This window comes from Ahaetulla prasina, chromosome 2 (genome assembly GCF_028640845.1).
Source record: "Ahaetulla prasina isolate Xishuangbanna chromosome 2, ASM2864084v1, whole genome shotgun sequence".
NCBI classification, from domain to species: domain Eukaryota; kingdom Metazoa; phylum Chordata; class Lepidosauria; order Squamata; family Colubridae; genus Ahaetulla; species Ahaetulla prasina.
The window spans coordinates 250,830,653-250,850,590 of record NC_080540.1 but is presented as its reverse complement, the minus strand read 5'-3'; the positions used below and the strand labels follow the sequence as shown (position 1 = coordinate 250,850,590).

The 19,938-nt window shown below is 35.3% G+C and overlaps 1 protein-coding gene across 1 annotated transcript in view; it reads left to right on the top strand.

The window, feature by feature from the left end:
- The window catches only part of LVRN (laeverin), a 46,527-nt gene extending 26,589 nt beyond the window's left edge, over window positions 1-19,938 (top strand). Inside the window, 10 exon segments of the mRNA XM_058165983.1 lie at window positions 1,173-1,246; window positions 3,426-3,565; window positions 5,347-5,402; window positions 9,395-9,548; window positions 10,451-10,545; window positions 13,633-13,740; window positions 14,199-14,369; window positions 15,426-15,566; window positions 16,199-16,247; window positions 19,363-19,938. Of these exon segments, the coding sequence (XP_058021966.1) occupies window positions 1,173-1,246; window positions 3,426-3,565; window positions 5,347-5,402; window positions 9,395-9,548; window positions 10,451-10,545; window positions 13,633-13,740; window positions 14,199-14,369; window positions 15,426-15,566; window positions 16,199-16,247; window positions 19,363-19,509 (1,135 nt within the window). The 3' untranslated portion in view covers window positions 19,510-19,938.

Genomic DNA, 19,938 nt, shown 5'->3' with positions numbered 1-19,938 from the left:
TGTAACAGTGTGGACAGGTGTGTGTGTGTGTGTGTGTGTGTGTGTGTGTATGTGTGTAGACAGACACATAGAAAGACATATATTAACTTTCCTAGATCCTTAGGAAAGAATCAATAATCAAAATTACAAAATCAGTCCGAACTGTGTGGTAAACCATATGTAAATACAGATGATGGTAATAAGTTTTGTGTGAATTTTTTAAATATATGATCTGCAGGTTTTCAACGATAGAAATAAGTTCAGTTGGCACACTTTCCCAGTACAAACTATTTTTTCTTTGAACACAATTTGTTATTTTCTGCAGCTCCCAAATCTGCAAACTATGATTTGAGCTTATCCTCTGAAACAAAGTTGGAAATTTGTTTCTCAGACATTACTTATAAATGCCAAAATGAATCTTATATTGCATCTGAACAGGAATATGGGATACTTGGCTATTCTTTTATTGTACAAACCATAAATTGCATAATCACCCAAACTGAGTTGATTTATTATGCTTTAAACTGTAGCAAGTTATTAGAGGGGATGTGAATTAGAAATAAAGTAAACAATGGAGTTTAGAGCCAGGGCTTAATCTGAGGCTAATAAGTATCTATAGTACCATTTATTTTTTAAAAAGAAACTATAAGTGTAAATATCCTTCAGCTGTCAGGCCATGTTCTGAAATGTTTATTACTATCACAGACCTTATTTTCAGCAGCTTGCATTGAATGTGTAAAAAATTATATGAGAATGTAATCAAATATCAGTTGCTATGCTAGACTATGCTAGATGGCCTTAGGGAAGTTACAAAACCGGTTTTCTAATATTCTAGCTGGAAATATAACTTTTTAAAACAAACACACTACAGAAATATAAAGCAGCTTATGTTGTTGGGTTGAAACCTAGAAAAAGCTGGCATTAATAGATTTGTCTCAGCTGTGTCATTGGAATGCAGCATGTACTCAGCTGAACAAGAATTAAAATTATACAGTAGAGCTGGGGTGTCCAACCTTGGTCCCTTTAAGACTTGTGGACTTCAAGTCCCAGAATCCCTCAGCCAGAAAAGCTTCCCCTCCAAAAAGAGGTTTTTTTTCTCAGAACTTTTTTTTTCTTAATTTATGTAATAGCATTTGAATGGTATTTTACTTCGATTTATGGATTAATTATCAATTGTTATTTTTATTAAGTAGCACATGGATTATTCCTATTTCTTGGATAAGAAATGGAACATTACAACCTTTAGTATGGCTTGATAAACGTAGTAGTAAGTATGTTTTCCTAAATTTAAGAAAGTCTTTACTGTCTGGAATATATGAGTCTGAACCTTTGAAGGAAGCAAATTACAGCCAAAATATTGATGATGAGTTATTGCAATTTGCTTTCCATATAGGTTCTTTAACAGAAGAACTGGGGAAGTGGGGTGGGGGGTGGGGAAGCAGGAATAATAAACAATTTTTAAAAGCATGTTTGAGAATGGCAACAAGAGTTTGATTAAAAACCATTTGAGACTCCTGGTAGAAAAGAAACTGGAAAGCAGCTGAGAAGCGAATTAAATTGGTAATTAGAAAGGCCCTTTAAGAGAGTAAAGCTTAGTTTAGGACAGATATAGTGAATCTCTGTTCTATGGTGTTGATACAACCAAGGAACTGTGGCAGTTCTGTCCTTTTCTTACCAAAAGCCAATTCTGCCATCTTTGGCTAGGGCAGGGGTCTGCAAACTTGGCTCTTTTAAGACTTGTGGACTTCAACTCCCAGAGTTCCTCAGCCAGCAAAGCTAGCTGAAGAACTCTGGGAGTTGAAGTCCACAAGTCTTAAAGGAGCCAAGTTTGCAGATCCCTAGTGTTGTGCCTCGCTCGCCCCCCTCTCCGCAGCCGGGCCCCTCTCATCTCCTGCCAGACACTGATAGTACAGAAGAATGTCCTGGCATGCCTCCAGCCCCCAGACTTGGCACCATGCCCAGACAAACGGAGCAGCTGGGCCCCTCCCCCACAGCATGTGAGCCTGGGGAGTGTGAAGCCAGTCACGAGCTGGAATTGCCGGCAGCTGGAGGCTGGAGGGACCCACGCTTCCGGAGAGTGGAGAGGCGACATCAGCAAAAGGAAGGGAGGGACAGGCCTGGATAAGTGCTGAGTCATGGAGCCACACCCCATAGCCTATATAAAGGATCTGTTTTCTGGCATTCTTTGAGTCAGGCAAAGTTTAAATTGGATTGCTGAAGTCACATCCTGGTCTCCTGCCTGCCCTGAGAACTCTGACAGAACTTTGGCAAAGCTGCAGAGGCACGCTTGATACAGACTTCCCCGACCCGGTCGTCAGAGAAGGAGTGGGACACGACATCTGGGCTAGGAAAAGGGAAAAAGGGAAAATGGATGCTTCAATCAGCAATCCATTTATTACACTTTTACATCTTTCAAAAGATGGAAAAAGAATTTCAGTACTCTAAACCAGGGGTCTCCAACCTTGGTCCCTTTAAGACTTGTGGACTTCAACTCCCTGAGTCCCTCAGCCAGCAAAGTTGGAGTCCCCTGCTCTAAACAGATCCAAATATTTTAGTGTGATATGATTATGAAAAAAATTGTATCAATGACTTTCATCAATGTTATGGTTTTGAGAGCTATACAGTATATGTGTGGGCCAGTGGTGAAATCTGAACCGGTTTGCTACCGGTTGTCTGGCCGCTCATGCGTGCTGCACGCGTGCATGTGCAATTCACACCAAATGTGCACTGCGTGTGAATGCACTCTCCACACCAAAAGGAGGCTTGGGAAGGTAAGTAGAACAGCTGGGGGGGGATCAGCTATGGTGCAGGATTTTGGGAAACTTTTAAAAAACTTTTTAAAAGCATTTTTTACTACTGGTTCGGTGAATAGGTAGTAAAAAAATGCTTTTAAAAAGTAAAAAAAAGAGGTTCTGACAATCACAGCTGTGCTGCGCGATCGTCGGAACCTTTTTTAAACTTTTTAAAAGCATTTTTTACTACCTATTCACCCAAACCAGTAATAAAAAATGCTTTAAAAAGTTCTTTTAAAAAGTTCCCAAGATCACGCGGCACAGCTGTGATCTTGGGAACCTTTTTTTTAACCTTTTAAAAACATTTTTTACTACCTATTCGCCCAAACCGGTAGTTAAAATGCTTAAAAAGTAAAAAAAAAAAGTTCCAATGATTGCGTGTCATTCAGCTGATCATCTGAACTTCTTTTTTTTACATTTTTTTACTACCGGTTGGGCGAACCAGTAGGATTTTTACTACCGGTTCGGGAGAACCAGCCTGAACTGGTAGCGTTTCACCCTGGTGCGGGCAATGTGATAAGCTGCACTTGGTCTATTTGCTTCTTTTTCTTACATTAGAAATTATGCAACATGTTATCATGAGCATACGTAGATTTTCGGAAGGGCAGTATTAAAAACAACGTGCTAAGTTTTCTTCCTTTCATGTGCTTACAGAAATATTTCCTGAAATGAAAATATCAGATTCAGTACAAGATTGGATTGTTTTAAATGTGAATATGAGTGGTTATTATAGAATCAACTATGATCAAAACCACTGGAGAAGATTAGCCAAAGTGCTGGAAGATGATCCAAAGGTATGATAGTTCTCAATCATGAGTATGTAGATGATTATTATAAGAATGATTATGTTATTCTGCAGAATAGCATTTTCTCAAGACACATTGGATCATGATTTTCCTTCATGGTGTTCTATCACTGGAGGTTTTAAAAAAGAGATTGGACAACCACTTGTCTGAAATAGAATAGGGTCTCCTGCATGAGTAGGGGATTGGACTAGACATCCTGCAAGGTCCTTTCCAATTCTGGTATTCTGGTATTTGGCTAATTCTGGTCATAGAGCCATATTCCTAAAGTAGATGAGCCTAGGGATAATTCTTGGAATGTCTGGGAATTTTAGGAGTCAAAGAGCACAAGCATTTGCAAGGTGTAAGGTATCTATTTTACTCTTAGTCTCCATTCCTACACAAAAATGTCAACTTTTGATATGTATTAAATCCATATTCTAAAAGGCAATGAAGAATATAATCTCTTCCAAAATGTCTTAAGTGAAAGGAAAGTTCAGAAGAACGTAGTCCTGATCAATAGAATAGAATAGAATAGAATTTTTATTGGCCAAGTGTGATTGGACACACAAGGAATTTGTCTTGGTGCATATGCTCTCAGTGTACATAAAAGAAAAGATACCTTCATCAAGGTACAACATTTACAACACAATTGATGGTCAATATATCAATATAAATCATAAGGATTGCCAGCAACAAGCTATAGTCATACAGTCATAAATGGAAAGAGATTGGTGATGGGAACTATGAGAAGATTAATAGTAGTGCAGATTCAGTAAATAGTTTGACAGTGTTGATGGAATTATTTGTTTAGCAGAGTGATGGCCTTCGGGGAAAAACTGTTCTTGTGTCTAGTTGTTCTGGTGTGCAGTGCTCTATAGCGTCGTTTTGAGGGTAGTAGTTGAAACAATTTATGTCCAGGATGCGAGGGGTCTGTAAATATTTTCACGGCCCTCTTCTTGATTCGTGCAGTATACAGGTCCTCAATGGAAGGGAGGATGGTAGCAATTATTTTTTCTGCAGTTCTAATTATTCTCTGAAGTTTGTGATTTTCTTGTTGGGTTGCAGTACCGAACCAGACAGTTATAGAGGTGCAAATGACAGACTCAATAATTCCTCTGTAGAACTGAATCAGCAGCTCCTTGGGCAGTTTGAGTTTACTGAGTTGGCGCAGAAAGAACATTCTTTGTTGTCCTTTTTTAATGATGTTTTTGATGTTAGCTGTCCATTTTAGATCTTGCGATATGATAGAACCTAGAAATTTGATATTCAGCTATATATATCTTGATATTCAAGATAGCTGAGTATAATTTAGGGATTGAGCACATGAATGAAACTAGTATATAGTTTTATACAACCATGGATTTGGCTTCCTACATGTCTTATCGGAGGAAGGAAACAGAAATGAATCAGGAAAAAACATACAAATATACAGCTGGGTTTAATATACCCATTTTAATTATATTGTTCCAGCAGGCATGTTAAGGTCTCAGCAGCCTGGCACATTTATCTTACAGGAATGAGGAAATGGGTAGCTGTCTTTGTGCATGTATGTAATTTAGAGATTCCATCAATTGGTAAAGTTTAGAAGACATTTATGAGTGACTAGCAATATTACAATTTCAAATTGGAATCTGTCATATATTTGTTTAAAATTCACATTGAATTGCAGATCAATATAATAAATGTTTTTAGGAATCTGAAGAAGTATTGCAGATACTTTGAACTACTACTGTATAAAAACTTGAAGATAACAGTTTTAAATAAACTATAATACATGGGTATCTTTGCAGGCTATTCCTTCTACCAGCAGATTACAATTAATGGCAGATGCCTCTCATTTGGCTTGGTAAGTTATGCACTATAGTACATATGTACATTCTACATGCACTATAGTTGTTTTTGTACATTTATAATTGAGTTCTGAATTCATTCTGCATCTGATCTTTTTAAAAATCTGATATTTTTTTCTCTATACTTTCTTCTTGCACCATCTTTGAGTTTCAAGTGCAGGTAGCACAATGTACCACATTCCATGGATCCTTTGATCAGCTGGATTAATCAACAAGAGTTGAGGAAAGAAATAGGGTTTTGAAATACCTTTCCTAGCCTTGGTGACTAGAGAACTCAGCACTATGAAAGGATCTCTTAATCTATGCCCTTTCCCTTAACTTAGTCCCTGAATTAGTGTGAATCCACAAACAGAAGGGGTGCATGGGAATGTGAACCAACCTTTGTAGCCATATGTGATTTCTTCCTCACCACTTTACTTAGGAGATTGCACTTGTGTATTTGAAAAAGTGGACATTCTTTGGAGGCTGGGCAACTCCTACAGAAATTTTTGAAAACAACACAAGTGCAAGATGTTATATAGGGCTACTGTATAGTACTTATTCAGAAAAAAAACATTTTTGTACAAATACTATGAATGCATAGGAGAAAGGAAAAAGAAATCTTTAATAAGCTTGCTGGGAACAAGGAAAGTTTATTACTATCTCTTTACCCACTTTTCTGCTGCATAGTACAGTTTTTTCACTATAAATGGGTAGCAAGAGCCTGCAGTTGAAAATAGGTCACCAGCACTGGTGGAAAGGACAAAACTGCTACAGTTCCTTGGGCAGCAGAAAGAGTGACAAATGGGTTAGCCAGTTATCGTCACCTTTACACTGAATGGCCTCTTGCCTGATCACACCCAATATACATGTTCACGATACATTCCAGGTTTTTATTGTAGGAACAGATCCCTCATAATTCAGTCGTTTTACTGTTCAGCCTGTGTGGAATTGATGCTGTGTAATGCAGTCCTAAGTATTTATAGTCAGATGTAAATCTCATTTAGGACTTCCTACTAAAAGTATTTAAGACTGCAGCCTTGGCCATGCACATGCCTCTCCTGCCAATCATTCTTACTGGCATTTTTGAATCTGCATTCCAAATGTGTACTTTCTATCCTGCCTCTATCCTGTTTCTTGCTCCTGCCCTTTTTCTGCTCCAGCTCTGACCCCAGACCACCTGCCTTCTCTGGCCTCTGCCTGCTTCCTGATCCAACTCAAGTCCTCACCATTCATAAGCTTTTGAACTGTGAGTATACCTTGAATTCTGCCAGGGTTTTCTTCTATCTGGCTACTGACTCAGAAGCAAATTAAAGATGAAGTTAAGAGGTATTTCCAGATGGAAAACTCCCGAACTAATAAAATATATTGTGTTCTTTTCCTATCTTTTCTTCACTAATAGCTTTTCTGCTGAATGTCTCAACTTGGGAAAGGTTGTGATAGATAATGATACCTGGACATCTCTAAATTCTGTGAATGGGACAGGGAAACTGCCTAATACGTTTTTCCTCTGCAAAGACCTCTAGTGTCATTACGGTTTTGAAGGCAGTTTAAACCATTGCAGATGCAATGCATGTATGAAGTGGTGCTCTGTGTAGCATTCTGAGGTTGACTGCAATCAAGTAAATTGGGAAGGTGCTTTGTAGAATTTCTTACATTATTTTATTTACAAAAGGTTATTGTGTCAGTAGTAAGGTTATAAACAAAATCCAGCAGGTTCTGACAGGATCTGGAGAACCAGTAGTGGAAATTTTGAGTAGTTCAGAGAGCTGGCAAATACCACCCCTGGCTGGCCCCAGAGTGGGGTGGGAATGGAGATTTTGCACTCCTTCCCCCAGGAGTGGGGAATGGGGATTTTGCAGTATCCTTAACCTGCCATGCCCACCAAGCCATGCCAACAGAACCAGTAGGGAAAAATGTTAAATTTCACCCGTTATAAACTACAAGCAGTTGTTTTATTTCTGCAATCCCTATATTTTCATTTGTGCTTTTGTTTTCCTTGTTCCCAGTGCTGCTTCTACTTTACCCCCAGGTGTTCATCAAAATATTTGTATATATCTTAGTGTTTGCAGATCAATAATCTGATTCATCCCGAAAGTTTTCTAATGTAGCAAGAACTGAAAAAACATGTAGAACGGGACAAGATCGATTCCAAAAGTTGTCAGCCCACTTAGTTTTACAACTCCTCTTCTTTTAAAAGACAGTTCTCTGATATAAGTTTTGATAGCTTTCAAAGCCATGCCCTAGTGAAATCATATTGTCTAAAAGGAATATTCATTTCAGCTCATTTCAGTTAACATGACATGGAACGTTAGCTTTGTATGTGTTTGTGTGTTTTGAAGCCTTTTTTTCTCAAACGCCATTACTTTGGTTGATTATAATATCATTGAAATTAATTATAAATGCACTCTTTTTCAGGATTTTTTTTTTTTTTTTGCAAAATTTTTTTATTTTTCCATAATAATTCCCACAATTTGACCAGTGTACAATACAATCACTTATCCAACAATCAGTCCTATACTCAAATTATACTCAGTCAGGGCTGCTCGACTGCCACTCCCCCCTTTAATCCTTTCTTCCCTTCTCATCCTTCTTAAACTTCCCCCACCACCTTCTCCTCGCTTTCCTACTTCCTCCTCTTCCCACTTCTCACTACCATCCTTTCTAACCCTCTATCTCCTTCTTCTCCTCCTCCTATCCTTTCTTCTCCTCCTTCTTTCCTCCCTACCCACCTACCTACCTACTTTCTTCCTTCTTTACTCCTCTTTCCTTACCCTTTCCTTCGGGAGTGTTTGCGAGCAGTCCCGACATTACACCATTCCAACTTGTTTAATTCTACCATTATTCCTGTACAATGGCAACCAATCAATTTATAGTCTTCCCCTTCCCCGCCTCCTTCCCCCCCCCCCGAGACTTCCCAGAACAGAATACAGGGTATTGTAACTAACAAACATAATCTAAAATATAACATAAAACATATTCCATTTCACACCATCACACTATCAATTCCCTTCTTTCTTAAACTAATACATAATAATTCCTAACTTCACTCAAAAACTAATTGATATTTTTTAATCTGATACTTATTTTGAATATAATCAATCCACTTCCTCCATGTCTCATATTATATCTCATCTGTCTCCCCTTAATAAATCCTGATTGGTCATTATGAATTAATTGATTCATCAGTGGCATCAATCTATTCGCTAGTATCTTAGCAAATATCTTATAATCAGTATTTAAAAGCGATATTGGCCTATAATTCTCTGGTTTAACACCATCTCGATCTTCTTTAGGTATTAATGAAATAAAAACTGTCCTCCATGAAGGAGGAGCTTCTCCTCCCCTTTGTATTCTGTTAAATAACTCCTTAAGTGGTACAATCATCTCATTTTGTAAATTTTTATAATAAGTAGTTGTCAAGCCATCTGTACCTGGTGCTTTATTCGCTTTAAGCTGCTTAATTGCAAACACTATTTCCTCTGAAGAAATTAATTGATTCAACTCTTCCCTTTGATCTACTGTAATTTCTAAAATACCGTGGCCCTGTAAATTCTTTTTCAGGATTTAAAAAACTCTCCTAAACTATGGTAGGACTAGCAATCTCTGCTAATTACTAAAATTTCAGAAAGTACAAATGTTCACTTCCAAAGTGAACTATATATATGTTACTCCTACCAAACAGCTTTTTTTAATGTCACTGCTCTTATTTATAATTTCTTGTGTATGTGTGTATGGATTCTGTTTTACAAACTTTATAAGTCCATGTAATACTTGTTCATGGTTAATATATATAGAAGGGTTGTCTATAGCAGGGGTCTCCAACCTTGGTCCCTTTAAGACTTTTGGACTTCAACTCCCAGAGTTCCTCAGCCAACTTAAAGGGACCAAGGTTGGAGACCCCTGGTCTATAGGATTCTAACTATGGTATTCATCTAAAAGAATATTAATGAGTTTTATTGAAAAGTATTTGAAAACCACAGAGCTAAATATGACTTGTTTTAAATAGGTCCAATTTCACTGGATATGAAACTCCACTGTATTTAACTAAATACCTTGAAAAAGAAGATGATTCAATAGTGTGGGCAATGGCATTGCATACACTGGGCTTTTCCGAGTGGGATTTTCTTCTGAGAGATCCTGAATTATTTCCAATTTTAAAGGTAACTGAAATGAATGCTGAAATTGACTATATTCATTCTAAATATTCTCAACATCCTAAGAGGGAAGAAAGTAGCGATCTGTTCTGTTCTGGGGCATTTTGAAAAATGTTACAAACTAACATTCATATTTTGATAAAAATTATACAATCAGAAGCTCTCTCTCTTTGTGTGTGTGTGTGGGTGTGTTTTCTTTTTTTTAATGACCCTGTAATCTTTTAGTCAGGGCAACTGAGTGGAGCTGAGCATTTACCGGTTGGATGCCCTTCCTGATGCCTATGTGGAGATTGCAGCAGATATTTTTTTCTTTGGGCCCTAAGAGACACTACTTAGGATTGAACTCTCAGCCTTCTGAGTGGGAGATGAGCATCTTTGCCCCTAGGCCACTCCCCCAACACTTATATATTCTCCTAAATTCAAGTACAGGGAAATGGAGGCACATTTGGTGAATATATTGGAGGTGGTGATCCTTTGAGAGCTGTATGCAACAAAATTTCATTTTTAATATATGCCAATTAGTGTATATTCAAAGTGACAATTAAGTTATTCTATTCTATTCTATTCTATTCTATTCTATTCTATTCTATTCTATTCTATTCTATTCTATTCTATTCTAGTCTAGTCTAGTCTAGTCTAGTCTAGTCTAGTCTAGTCTAGTCTATTGTAGTGTATTGTAGTCTAGTTTAGTCTATAGAAATTATTTTCTTTGAGAGAAATAGAATAGGAAAGTGTTTTTATAATAAGAAATATCAAACCTATAGTTAAGGAATAAGTTTAATAAGACTGACCATAATCCCTCAAAAAAAAGTGTTCTTTCCATATTTTGAACATTTGATTTTCTGCTGGTCAAGGATCAGTGTCTTTTCCCAATTTTAAAATAATGATGTCTTTTTCTTTTCTTAAAGCGATATTTATTACCACGAATAACACCAATATTTCATCACTATGCAAATCTTCTTCGTGAGAGCCCTGAAGCATTGGATAAGAACCCATTCACTAAGTAAGGTCTTTGATATGATTAAAATGTCCAAGACCTTGTTGTTAAATACAAAGTAATAATGTGTTTCACTGATATCGGTGAAATTCCTTTCCAATCAATATGTTCAAATAAATGTAATTTATATACTTCATACTGTGTAATAGCTACACTCCGTTCTCCTATTTTTTTTTTTAGAAAATAGCCACAATGTGTTTTTATTTCATGGGAAATCTTGCTTAGATTAGGGATTAACATTTCTTTTATTTACTTATATTTTAGTGCTTTTAAAATAACAATAGAAAAAGAAAAGGAATAAAACACAAAAATAATTATAATGCAGATACAGATATACTCAAAAAAGAACCAGTGCTTTTTAAAAAAGCACTTTTTTAAAAAATGAAAAAAATACGACAGAAAAAAACTGGACATATATGTTATAACAGTTACAATTCTATATATTCTTATCTAATGTAGGCATTATTCAAGTACATGTATATTTATTTCTAAAAAAATAGTATAAACTATCATTTTGTGTTTAAACTATTGCGCTTGTATAAATGAGTTTCAGATTTTATTACACAAATAAAGTTCTCCCTACAAAATCTACATCTAGAGGCAATCCACTCAGAGATGGCAAGTATAATCTGGTCTTCAGTCCACTGCATAAATGGGGCCGTACATTTATCATTCAAATGCTGCAATATCCGTCTTTTGACCACAGTAAAGAACAGAGAATCCACTTACATTATACAGATGTCCAATTCTGCATAATATGCATGTAATTGAAAGAATATTGTCTTCTGAAAAAATTAACTTTTGTCACAGTCATATTGATATAATCCACTACTTTCTCCCCAAATTTAGTAAGTGTAGAACATTGCAAAAACATGTGTTTAAAAAAAATCATTGCCCATATAACATTTCCAACAAAACCTGTCTATCCAAGTGTAATGGGGTTAATAGGTTTTTTGATGGACAAGAGGGTCTAACACTTTTTTTTTAAAAAATCAGAATTGTATACATTGGTGAAATCAGTAATTTATAGATTCCATCCCCCCTTCCAGGTTTTTGGTGTGTGTTTTTCCCCCCCTTTTTATTTTGCAGGCTTAGAGGTATCCTTGTTTTTTTTTAACCAAACATATCTTTTCCTTGTGTTAAAATGGCATGAAATTATATTTTCCAGTAATGGTTGGAGAGAGGTTCAGGCAGAGCAAAGAGCATTTAGCCCATGGGCCACCCCCTGTTTATATCTTACAGCTGTGTGTATATGTGTGTTGACTGTGTGTAATAGTGTACGATGATGTTGCAGTGTCTTTCCTTATTAAGTGCTCTTTTATTGTATTTGTGGTCCTTGTTTGTATAGATGTACAGTTAGTCTTGTAAATAAACAGCGTATATCATTATATTTGTTTAATTCAATTTACATGTTGCCTGAGTCCAAACTGAATCCAAACTGGCTTACAATAAACTAAGTAATAAAAACACATTACAAAACAAAGCAGAACTGATCATACCAGAAAGTGAAATGTTTTATTTATTTTGTATTGCTTTTAAAAAGCACTTTTTTAAAAAATGAAAAAAATACGACAGAAAAAAAACTGGACATATATGTTATTATAACAGTTACAATTCTATATATTCTTATCTAATGTAGGCATTATTCAAGTACATGTATATTTATTTCTAAAAAAATAGTATAAACTATCATTTTGTGTTTAAACTATTGCGCTTGTATAAATGAGTTTCAGATTTTATTACACAAATAAAGTTCTCCCTACAAAATCTACATCTATAGGCAATCCACTCAGAGATGGCAGGTATAATCTGGTCTTCTGTCCACTTCATAAACGGGGCGTACATTTATCATTCAAATGCTGCAATATCCGTCTTTTGACCACAGTAAAGAACAGAGAATCCACTTACATTATACAGATGTCCAATTCTGCATAATATGCATGTAATTGAAAGAATATTGTCTTCTGAAAAAATTAACTTTTGTCACAGTCATATTGATATAATCCACTACTTTCTCCCCAAATTTAGTAAGTGTAGAACATTGCAAAAACATGTGTTTAAAAAAATCATTGCCCATATAACATTTCCAATAAAACCTGTCTATCCAAGTGTAATGGGGTTAATAGGTTTTTTGATGGACAAGAGGGTCTAACACTTTTTTTAAAAAAATCAGAATTGTATACATTGGTGAAATCAGTAATTTATAGATTCCGTCCCGCCTTCCAGGTTTTTGGTGTGTGTTTTTCCCCCCCTTTTTATTTTGCAGGCTTAGAGGTATCCTTGTTTTTTTTTAACCAAACATATCTTTTCCTTGTGTTAAAATGGCATGAAATTATATTTTCCAGTAATGGTTGGAGAGAGGTTCAGGCAGAGCAAAGAGCATTTAGCCCATGGGCCACCCACTGTTTATATCTTACAGCTGTGTGTATATGTGTGTTGACTGTGTGTAATAGTGTACAATGATGTTGCAGTGTCTTTCCTTATTAAGTGCTCTTTTATTGTATTTGTGGTCCTTGTTTGTATAGATGTACAGTTAGTCTTGTAAATAAACAGCGTATATCATTATATTTGTTTAATTCAATTTACATGTTGCCTGAGTCCAAACTGACTCCAAACTGGCTTACAATAAACTAAGTAATAAAAACACACTACAAAACAAAGCAGAACTGATCATACCAGAAAGTGAAATGTTTTATTTATTTTGTATTGCTTTTAAAATGACAAAAAAGTAATATAAAAACAAAACACAAAGGTAATTATGATAAAATGCTTCTTTACTTTAAAAAAAAAACACTTTCTCTGTATTTTTCCTTTCCTTTGACACTGTCTCTATTTTTGTCATAACAAAAAATAAAAAGTTAATGAAGGAGGAAAAATCTATAAAGTTCATCTTCATGATGAAAGGCAGAAATATTAACTCACCAATTTTCCAAATTATTTATTCAATCAAGACCAGAGAAAATGGACTACAAATATGACCTTGCAAACAAGTCCAGGTGCTAGAAATATGCATTAAATAGTATTGAGTCTTCGATGTAATGTACTGAATTTAATATATTTCTCTTTGTTTCTCATTTTTGTTTTTCTTTGGAGACATGATGTAGAGGAAATTCTTGGAGCGGCATGCTGGTTTGGGCTTCGCGACTGTTTAGACCTAGCTTCTGAATTCCTCAACATGTGGATGAACAATTCCAAACATGAGTAAATACAATTTATCCCCTCATCCTTATTATAAAATATGCTCTTTTTCCATAAAACATGTTCTAAAGCTGTGTAAATACTAGACAATTATTGTAAAAATAAGCACAAAATGTACAGAGAAGAAAAACAAAAACAAAGCATTGGGACAGAACAGAAGTAATAAATCCTAAATAAAATCCTAATAAACCATATAGATAGAAGCTGAAAAGCAAAACTGTGTACTTTAGGGATTCTGTCATTTTCACCACACAGGGACAGAAAATGCAACTCATAATGCATATCCATGTAAATTTATTTTGTGCAAGAAGGATCTAATTGGGTATGGTAATGACTACTATTGGAATAACTGAAAATATGTATTTGTGAAAACACAGAATGATCTCTACTTAGGACTGTATTGATTACAATGATTAATGTCATCTCTTTATATTAACATGTTGTTTTATTTATAATTGCAGGATTCCTGTTTGTTTTAGCTCAACTATTTGTTGCTATGGTGTTTGGCTGGGGAATGAGGAAGAATGGGAATTTTTATGGAAAATTTTTAAAAAGAATGAGACCAAAGATGCATACAAAGCCAATATATTCTTTGCCTTGAGTTGCACTCGCATTCCATGGTTACTTCAAAGGTGATTTCATTAATGTTTGCACTGACTGAAAAAATAATGCATGATTTCACAAGCCAAAGGCAATAACATTACAAGTTCATTCACTTCTTGCTAGATATGGACTTAGTGATTCCTTAAGTTCATGATTGTATAATTATTTTTTTTAACAAAAAAATAGTTGTAAACATGAATGTTTGCTTAATAGTTGACGTATGTCTATGTTAACATTCCTTTCTCTTGATAAAACATAAAACCACAAAAAATGCTGCATGTTAAGGCTGGAGTTCCATTTTTCAAATTTCTATCACTTTTCTGAATAGAGTTATATTATACATATCTAGAAATTCTCACTTTGGTACATTCTTCAAGAATTTATTTTCAAATGATTAAATTGGCAAAACCAAAACTTTTTTAAAATCATGTCTCCAAGATAAATGTAACAAAAGTAACAAACATGAACAAATTCATGTAACAAATCTCACAGCTGGTCTTATCTACATCATCCTGTGCATTTTTTGATTGTCTTTCTTAATCTTACTGTTTGACTGAAAATAGAAATCTGACTATAGCAGTATTTTTCAACCTTGGGAGCTTTAAGGATGCTGACTGGAGGATTCTGGGAATTGAAGTCCATTCATTTTAAAATTGCCAAGGTTGAGAAACACTAGAGTATAATTTTAAAAGTTCTAAAACAAGGATCCTTTCTATTTCCCCAGTTGTCTGTATTTTAGAAGACACTATCTACAGCGATGTTCCATAATTGGAGGTGGCAGTAGTGGTTCATATGCTTTTAAAGGAAAAACATTTTTAGTGACTCTGTGAATGTATCAAAGCTTTGGTGGGTCTTGCTCTCAGTTGTTCAAGACATAATACTTTATAATAGCTTTCTCTGAAGTTTCCAAATGTAACATTACAAAATGCAGCTGTAATTCCTATAACAATGGTAATTTTATAGATTCCCCCCCTCCATTTTTTCCGTTATTTTTAACTGATCTTAATTATAATTGTATGTTTAGTAGCGTTTTAGAAATGAATTTTCTTCTTACAAATGTTTATTGTAAATAAATCTCTGTGCAGATACTTGAATTATATTCACAATGATGTCACGAATCCACCAATTATTACAGCCAGAGCAGTTTACCATGTGGTCAAGAATGAGATTGGATATTGGACAGCATGGACATTTGTATCAGAAAATTGGTCAGATTTGTCCATTAGGTAATGACAGTTAAGTTCTATGTCTTTGGGATTGGGGGAGAACATTTGCCTTGAAATATTTTATTCCATTATGCATGATCAACAGAATTAGACATCAACATTTAGCAACAAAAAACCTGTTTGTTTGTTTGTTTGTTTATTAAAATATAAAGAGCTACACTATAGTTAGGCAGCAACACTCTGGTATGAATCCAGAAAAAATATTCTATATATCCATTTATACTCGGACTGTAAACTCACAAAAAGCTAGGAAGTAATTTTTATTAATATCTTTTCTATGCAACCTGAACCAGTTCTAAACTGAGAGTGTTATTCTTTTCTTCTCCTATTAGCATTCCATGAGATGAAATCTAGATGCACTTAGGCTCGCTAGATTTACTCAAAGCTATTCAAAGGAAGAATCAGATCAAGTACAGTGTGAACTATCCTTACAGATGTTTGTTTATTTAGAAAACCTATATAGCTGCCTATCTTAAGTGCATAACCCTAAATCAACCTGTTTTAACACTTCAGTTTTATTCTTTCAGAGTAAATTTGAGTAAAAATTGAAAGGTGAAAATATGACAGCATAAACTTAGCATCTTTTCAAAATACTTTTCCTTTATAAAAAGTAACAATGCTCTTGGTTATAGGTTTACACTGCAGGCTCTTATGATCACTACTGACATTCAAATGCAAATGGTAAGTGGAATATAAAAATATAGCACAATAAGATAACAAAAAGTATTTGCCCTGAAATGGAAGAGTTCAATTATTTTTATGCCAAATGCTGCACTTAGCATTTGATGGTATGCTGGGGCTATATTACCCTAAAACAGGGGTCTCCAACCTTGGCAACTTTGCTGGCTGAGGAATTCTGGGAGTTGAAGTCCACAAGACTTAAAGTTGCCAAGGTTGGAGACCCCTGCCCTAAAATATAAGCCAGTTTGGTTTAGTGATTAAGCTGCTGGTGTAGAAATCAGGAGATAGTGAATTCTAGATCTCCATTAGACATGAAAGCCAATTGGTGACTTTAGATCACACACTATCTCTCAGCCCAAGTCACCTTACAGGGTTGTTATTGTTGGGAAAATAGGAAGGACTATTACTGTATGTTTGCTGACACAAAACAAAAGTAGGATAAAGATCTAATGATCAATAAATAAAACACAACAATAACAGCTTAGAGATTGAAAGTTTCTTGAAAGGAAACCAACTATGCAACACTGTGCTCAGGGCAGGATTTGCTAAAGCATTTGAATAAGAGAGATGGAAGGGACCTTGGAGGTCTTCTAGTCCACCCCCCTTCTTAGGCAGGAAACCATATACCATTTCAGACAAATAGTTATCCAATCTCTTCTTAAAGACTTCCAGTGTTGGAGCATGTACAGCTTCTAGAGGCAAGTTGTTTCATTGATTAATTGTTCTAACTGTCAAGAAATTTCTCCTTGGTTCTAGATTGGTTCTCTCCTTGATTAGTTTACATCCAACACTTCTTGTCCTGCCCTTAGGTGCTTTGGAGAATAGCCTGACTCCCTCTTCTTTGTGGCAGCCACTGAGATATTGAAACACTGCTATCATGTCACCCCAGTCCTTCTTTTCATCAAACTAGACATACCCAATTCCAGCAACCATTCTTTATGTTTAGCCTCCAGTCCACTAATCATCTTTGTTGCTCTTCTCTGCACTCTTTCTAGAGTCTCAACATCTTTTTTACATCGTGGCGACCGAAACTAAGGCATTATAAAGTGATATTAACACTTCACATGATCTTGATTCTATCCCTCTGTTTATGCAGCCTAGAACTGTGTTGGCTTTTTTGGCAGTTGCAGCACACTGCTGGCTCATATTTAAATGATTGTCCACTAAGACTCCAAGATTCCTCTCACAGTTATTACTATTTATTGGATAGCTGGCTACCATACTTCAGTTGGAAGACCTCCACTGAACGTAAACATACCACTTTGTAAGACAAGCTATTTCAATGGCTGACTCTTAATGTCAAGAAATTCGATCTGTGATCTTAACAGATGGACAAAAATGAATCTACTTTCCAGTAGCTTTAGTCCATTGGTTGTGGTCCTGATATCTGGACTAATGTATAAGTCAGTTACCTTCTCTGTATCTGAAGACTATCATTATCTGCCCTAGCTTCTTGCAGTTGTGTTAATTGGTCATCATTGTTTCCAGCCCCCTTATTATCTTGGGCGTCCTCCTCTGAACTTGTTCCAATTTTCTGGTGTTCTTTTCAGACTGCGGTGTCCAAAACAGGACTCAATATTTCATGTGGGAATTGACCAGGGCAGAATAAAATAGGTCAATTACTTTCTGAGATCTGGATTCTACTCCCAATTCATCCAGGTGGTTTTTCATGCCTAAGGAAGCATCCCAGTTTCTAGCCTGTTGCCTTAGCCACTAGCCCAACACCTGTTGTATAAATCTTGGATGTCTGAACTTCCACCTAATACTTAAAGGAGTTACTTTCTGTGGTCAACTTTTATCTTTATAAAATATTCCCATTTGAATTTCTCGCTAACTTACTATGTGAAATCCCTTATACTTTGTGTGGCATTTAGAAGCAGTTTTGGGCTGTTGGGGAAGAAGAGGGAAAGCAAGCTTGTTAGACTTTTCCCCAGTGAAAAGTTTTACCTCTATTTTCGTCCCCAAAATTACTAAGAACAAGAGTTAAGCCATTTCCATTTATATATTTATTTGAGTTGTATAATCACTTGTCTCACAAGAAATGGCTTTGAGTGGGATGATGATGATATTATTCATTGAGTCATGTCTGACTCTTGGTGATTGCCAGGTCTCCCCACATCTTTCCAACCTTGCACTACTTCTTTGAATTTTTCTAGCCAAAGCTTAGAAAAACAATACAATAATCAAATAAAAATAATTATGTAAAACAATTATAAAATATAAATCAATCATTACTATAAATTAAAGGATATTAAAAAGATATTAATAGAATTGAACGTGTCCAGAAATATTTCACAAGAAGAGTCCTCCGCTCGTCCGCTTGCAACAAAATACCTTATGCCACCAGACTTGAAATTTTGGGCTTAGCAAATTTAGAACTATGCCACCTTAAGTATGACCTAAGCATAGCTCATAAAATCATCTGCTACAATGTCCTACCTGTCAATGACTACTTCAGCTTCAACCGCAACAATACACAAGCACACAATAGATACAAACTTAAGGTAAACCGCACCAAACTCAATTGCAGAAAATATGACTTCAGCAGCAGAGTGGTCAATGCCTGGAATGCACTACCTGACTCTGTGGTTTCATCCCCAAACCCCAAAATTTTAACCTTAGACAGGCTACTGTTGATCTTACTCCATTCCTAAGAGGTTTGTAAGGGGCGTACATAAGAGCACCAGTGTGCCTACCGTCCCTGACCTAATGTCCCCTTTAATTGTATTCATTTTATGTATTCAATTCATGCTTATACTTACATTAGATATTAGATAATATTAGATATTATATTATCTAATACGTACTCAACAAATAAAATAAAATAAATATAAATATACAAGCCAGAGACATGGAGAGAATGAATAGTTGACCTATCTTAAGATATTGTTGGTTTCCTGGGATCCAAGCTTGGTGATATAACCAGGTCTGGAAGGACTTTTGGAACATTGACAAGGATGGCAGCAACTTGACTTTCCGTTTATTTGTGTACAGTTCCTTCTACACTGTAAAGGATTATGTGTATCTGATATATATTATGTTAAATTATGTCATAAAATATACTGTTTAGATCAACACTTGTTAACCTTATTAATCTTCGTCTGCTTTATTTTAGATACAAGTTTTTGTTAATAATACCCTTGAACCTGAAGAAAAGATAATGGCTACAGACATAATGCTGACAGAAAAATCTAAAAATGAAAAAAGAAAAAAATCAATAACTAAAATGATCATGTGGTTAAAGGAAAATATGGACAATTGACAGCTGAGACTTTTTAAAAAAAGTATCTTCATAGCAATTAAAATTTCCCAGTTTAGAAAGATGTTATTTTGGATATACAATTGTTTTTCTGTGCGAGCAATAAAATACATTCAATGCAAAGCTAACTACTGGTATTAAATGAATTGTTTTCTCCCAGGACAATGTCTACAAAACCGTTTGCATATTTTGTGAAATTCTTCCTCTGTAAAAATGCACTTCCAAATGCTATGTAAAAGGAGCTTCAAGGAATATTATATATTAAGAAAATTGAACAAAGGAAACTTTTATGTTTGAAATGAACTGAAAACTAGAAGACTGTTCTCCGATGTGCCTTGGAAATGGGACTCAAATATTTTCAGAACTATAGCATTTTTATTTTTTAAGTGAAAATGATGACAATAAAAATATAAGAATTTCATTAAAAGACTA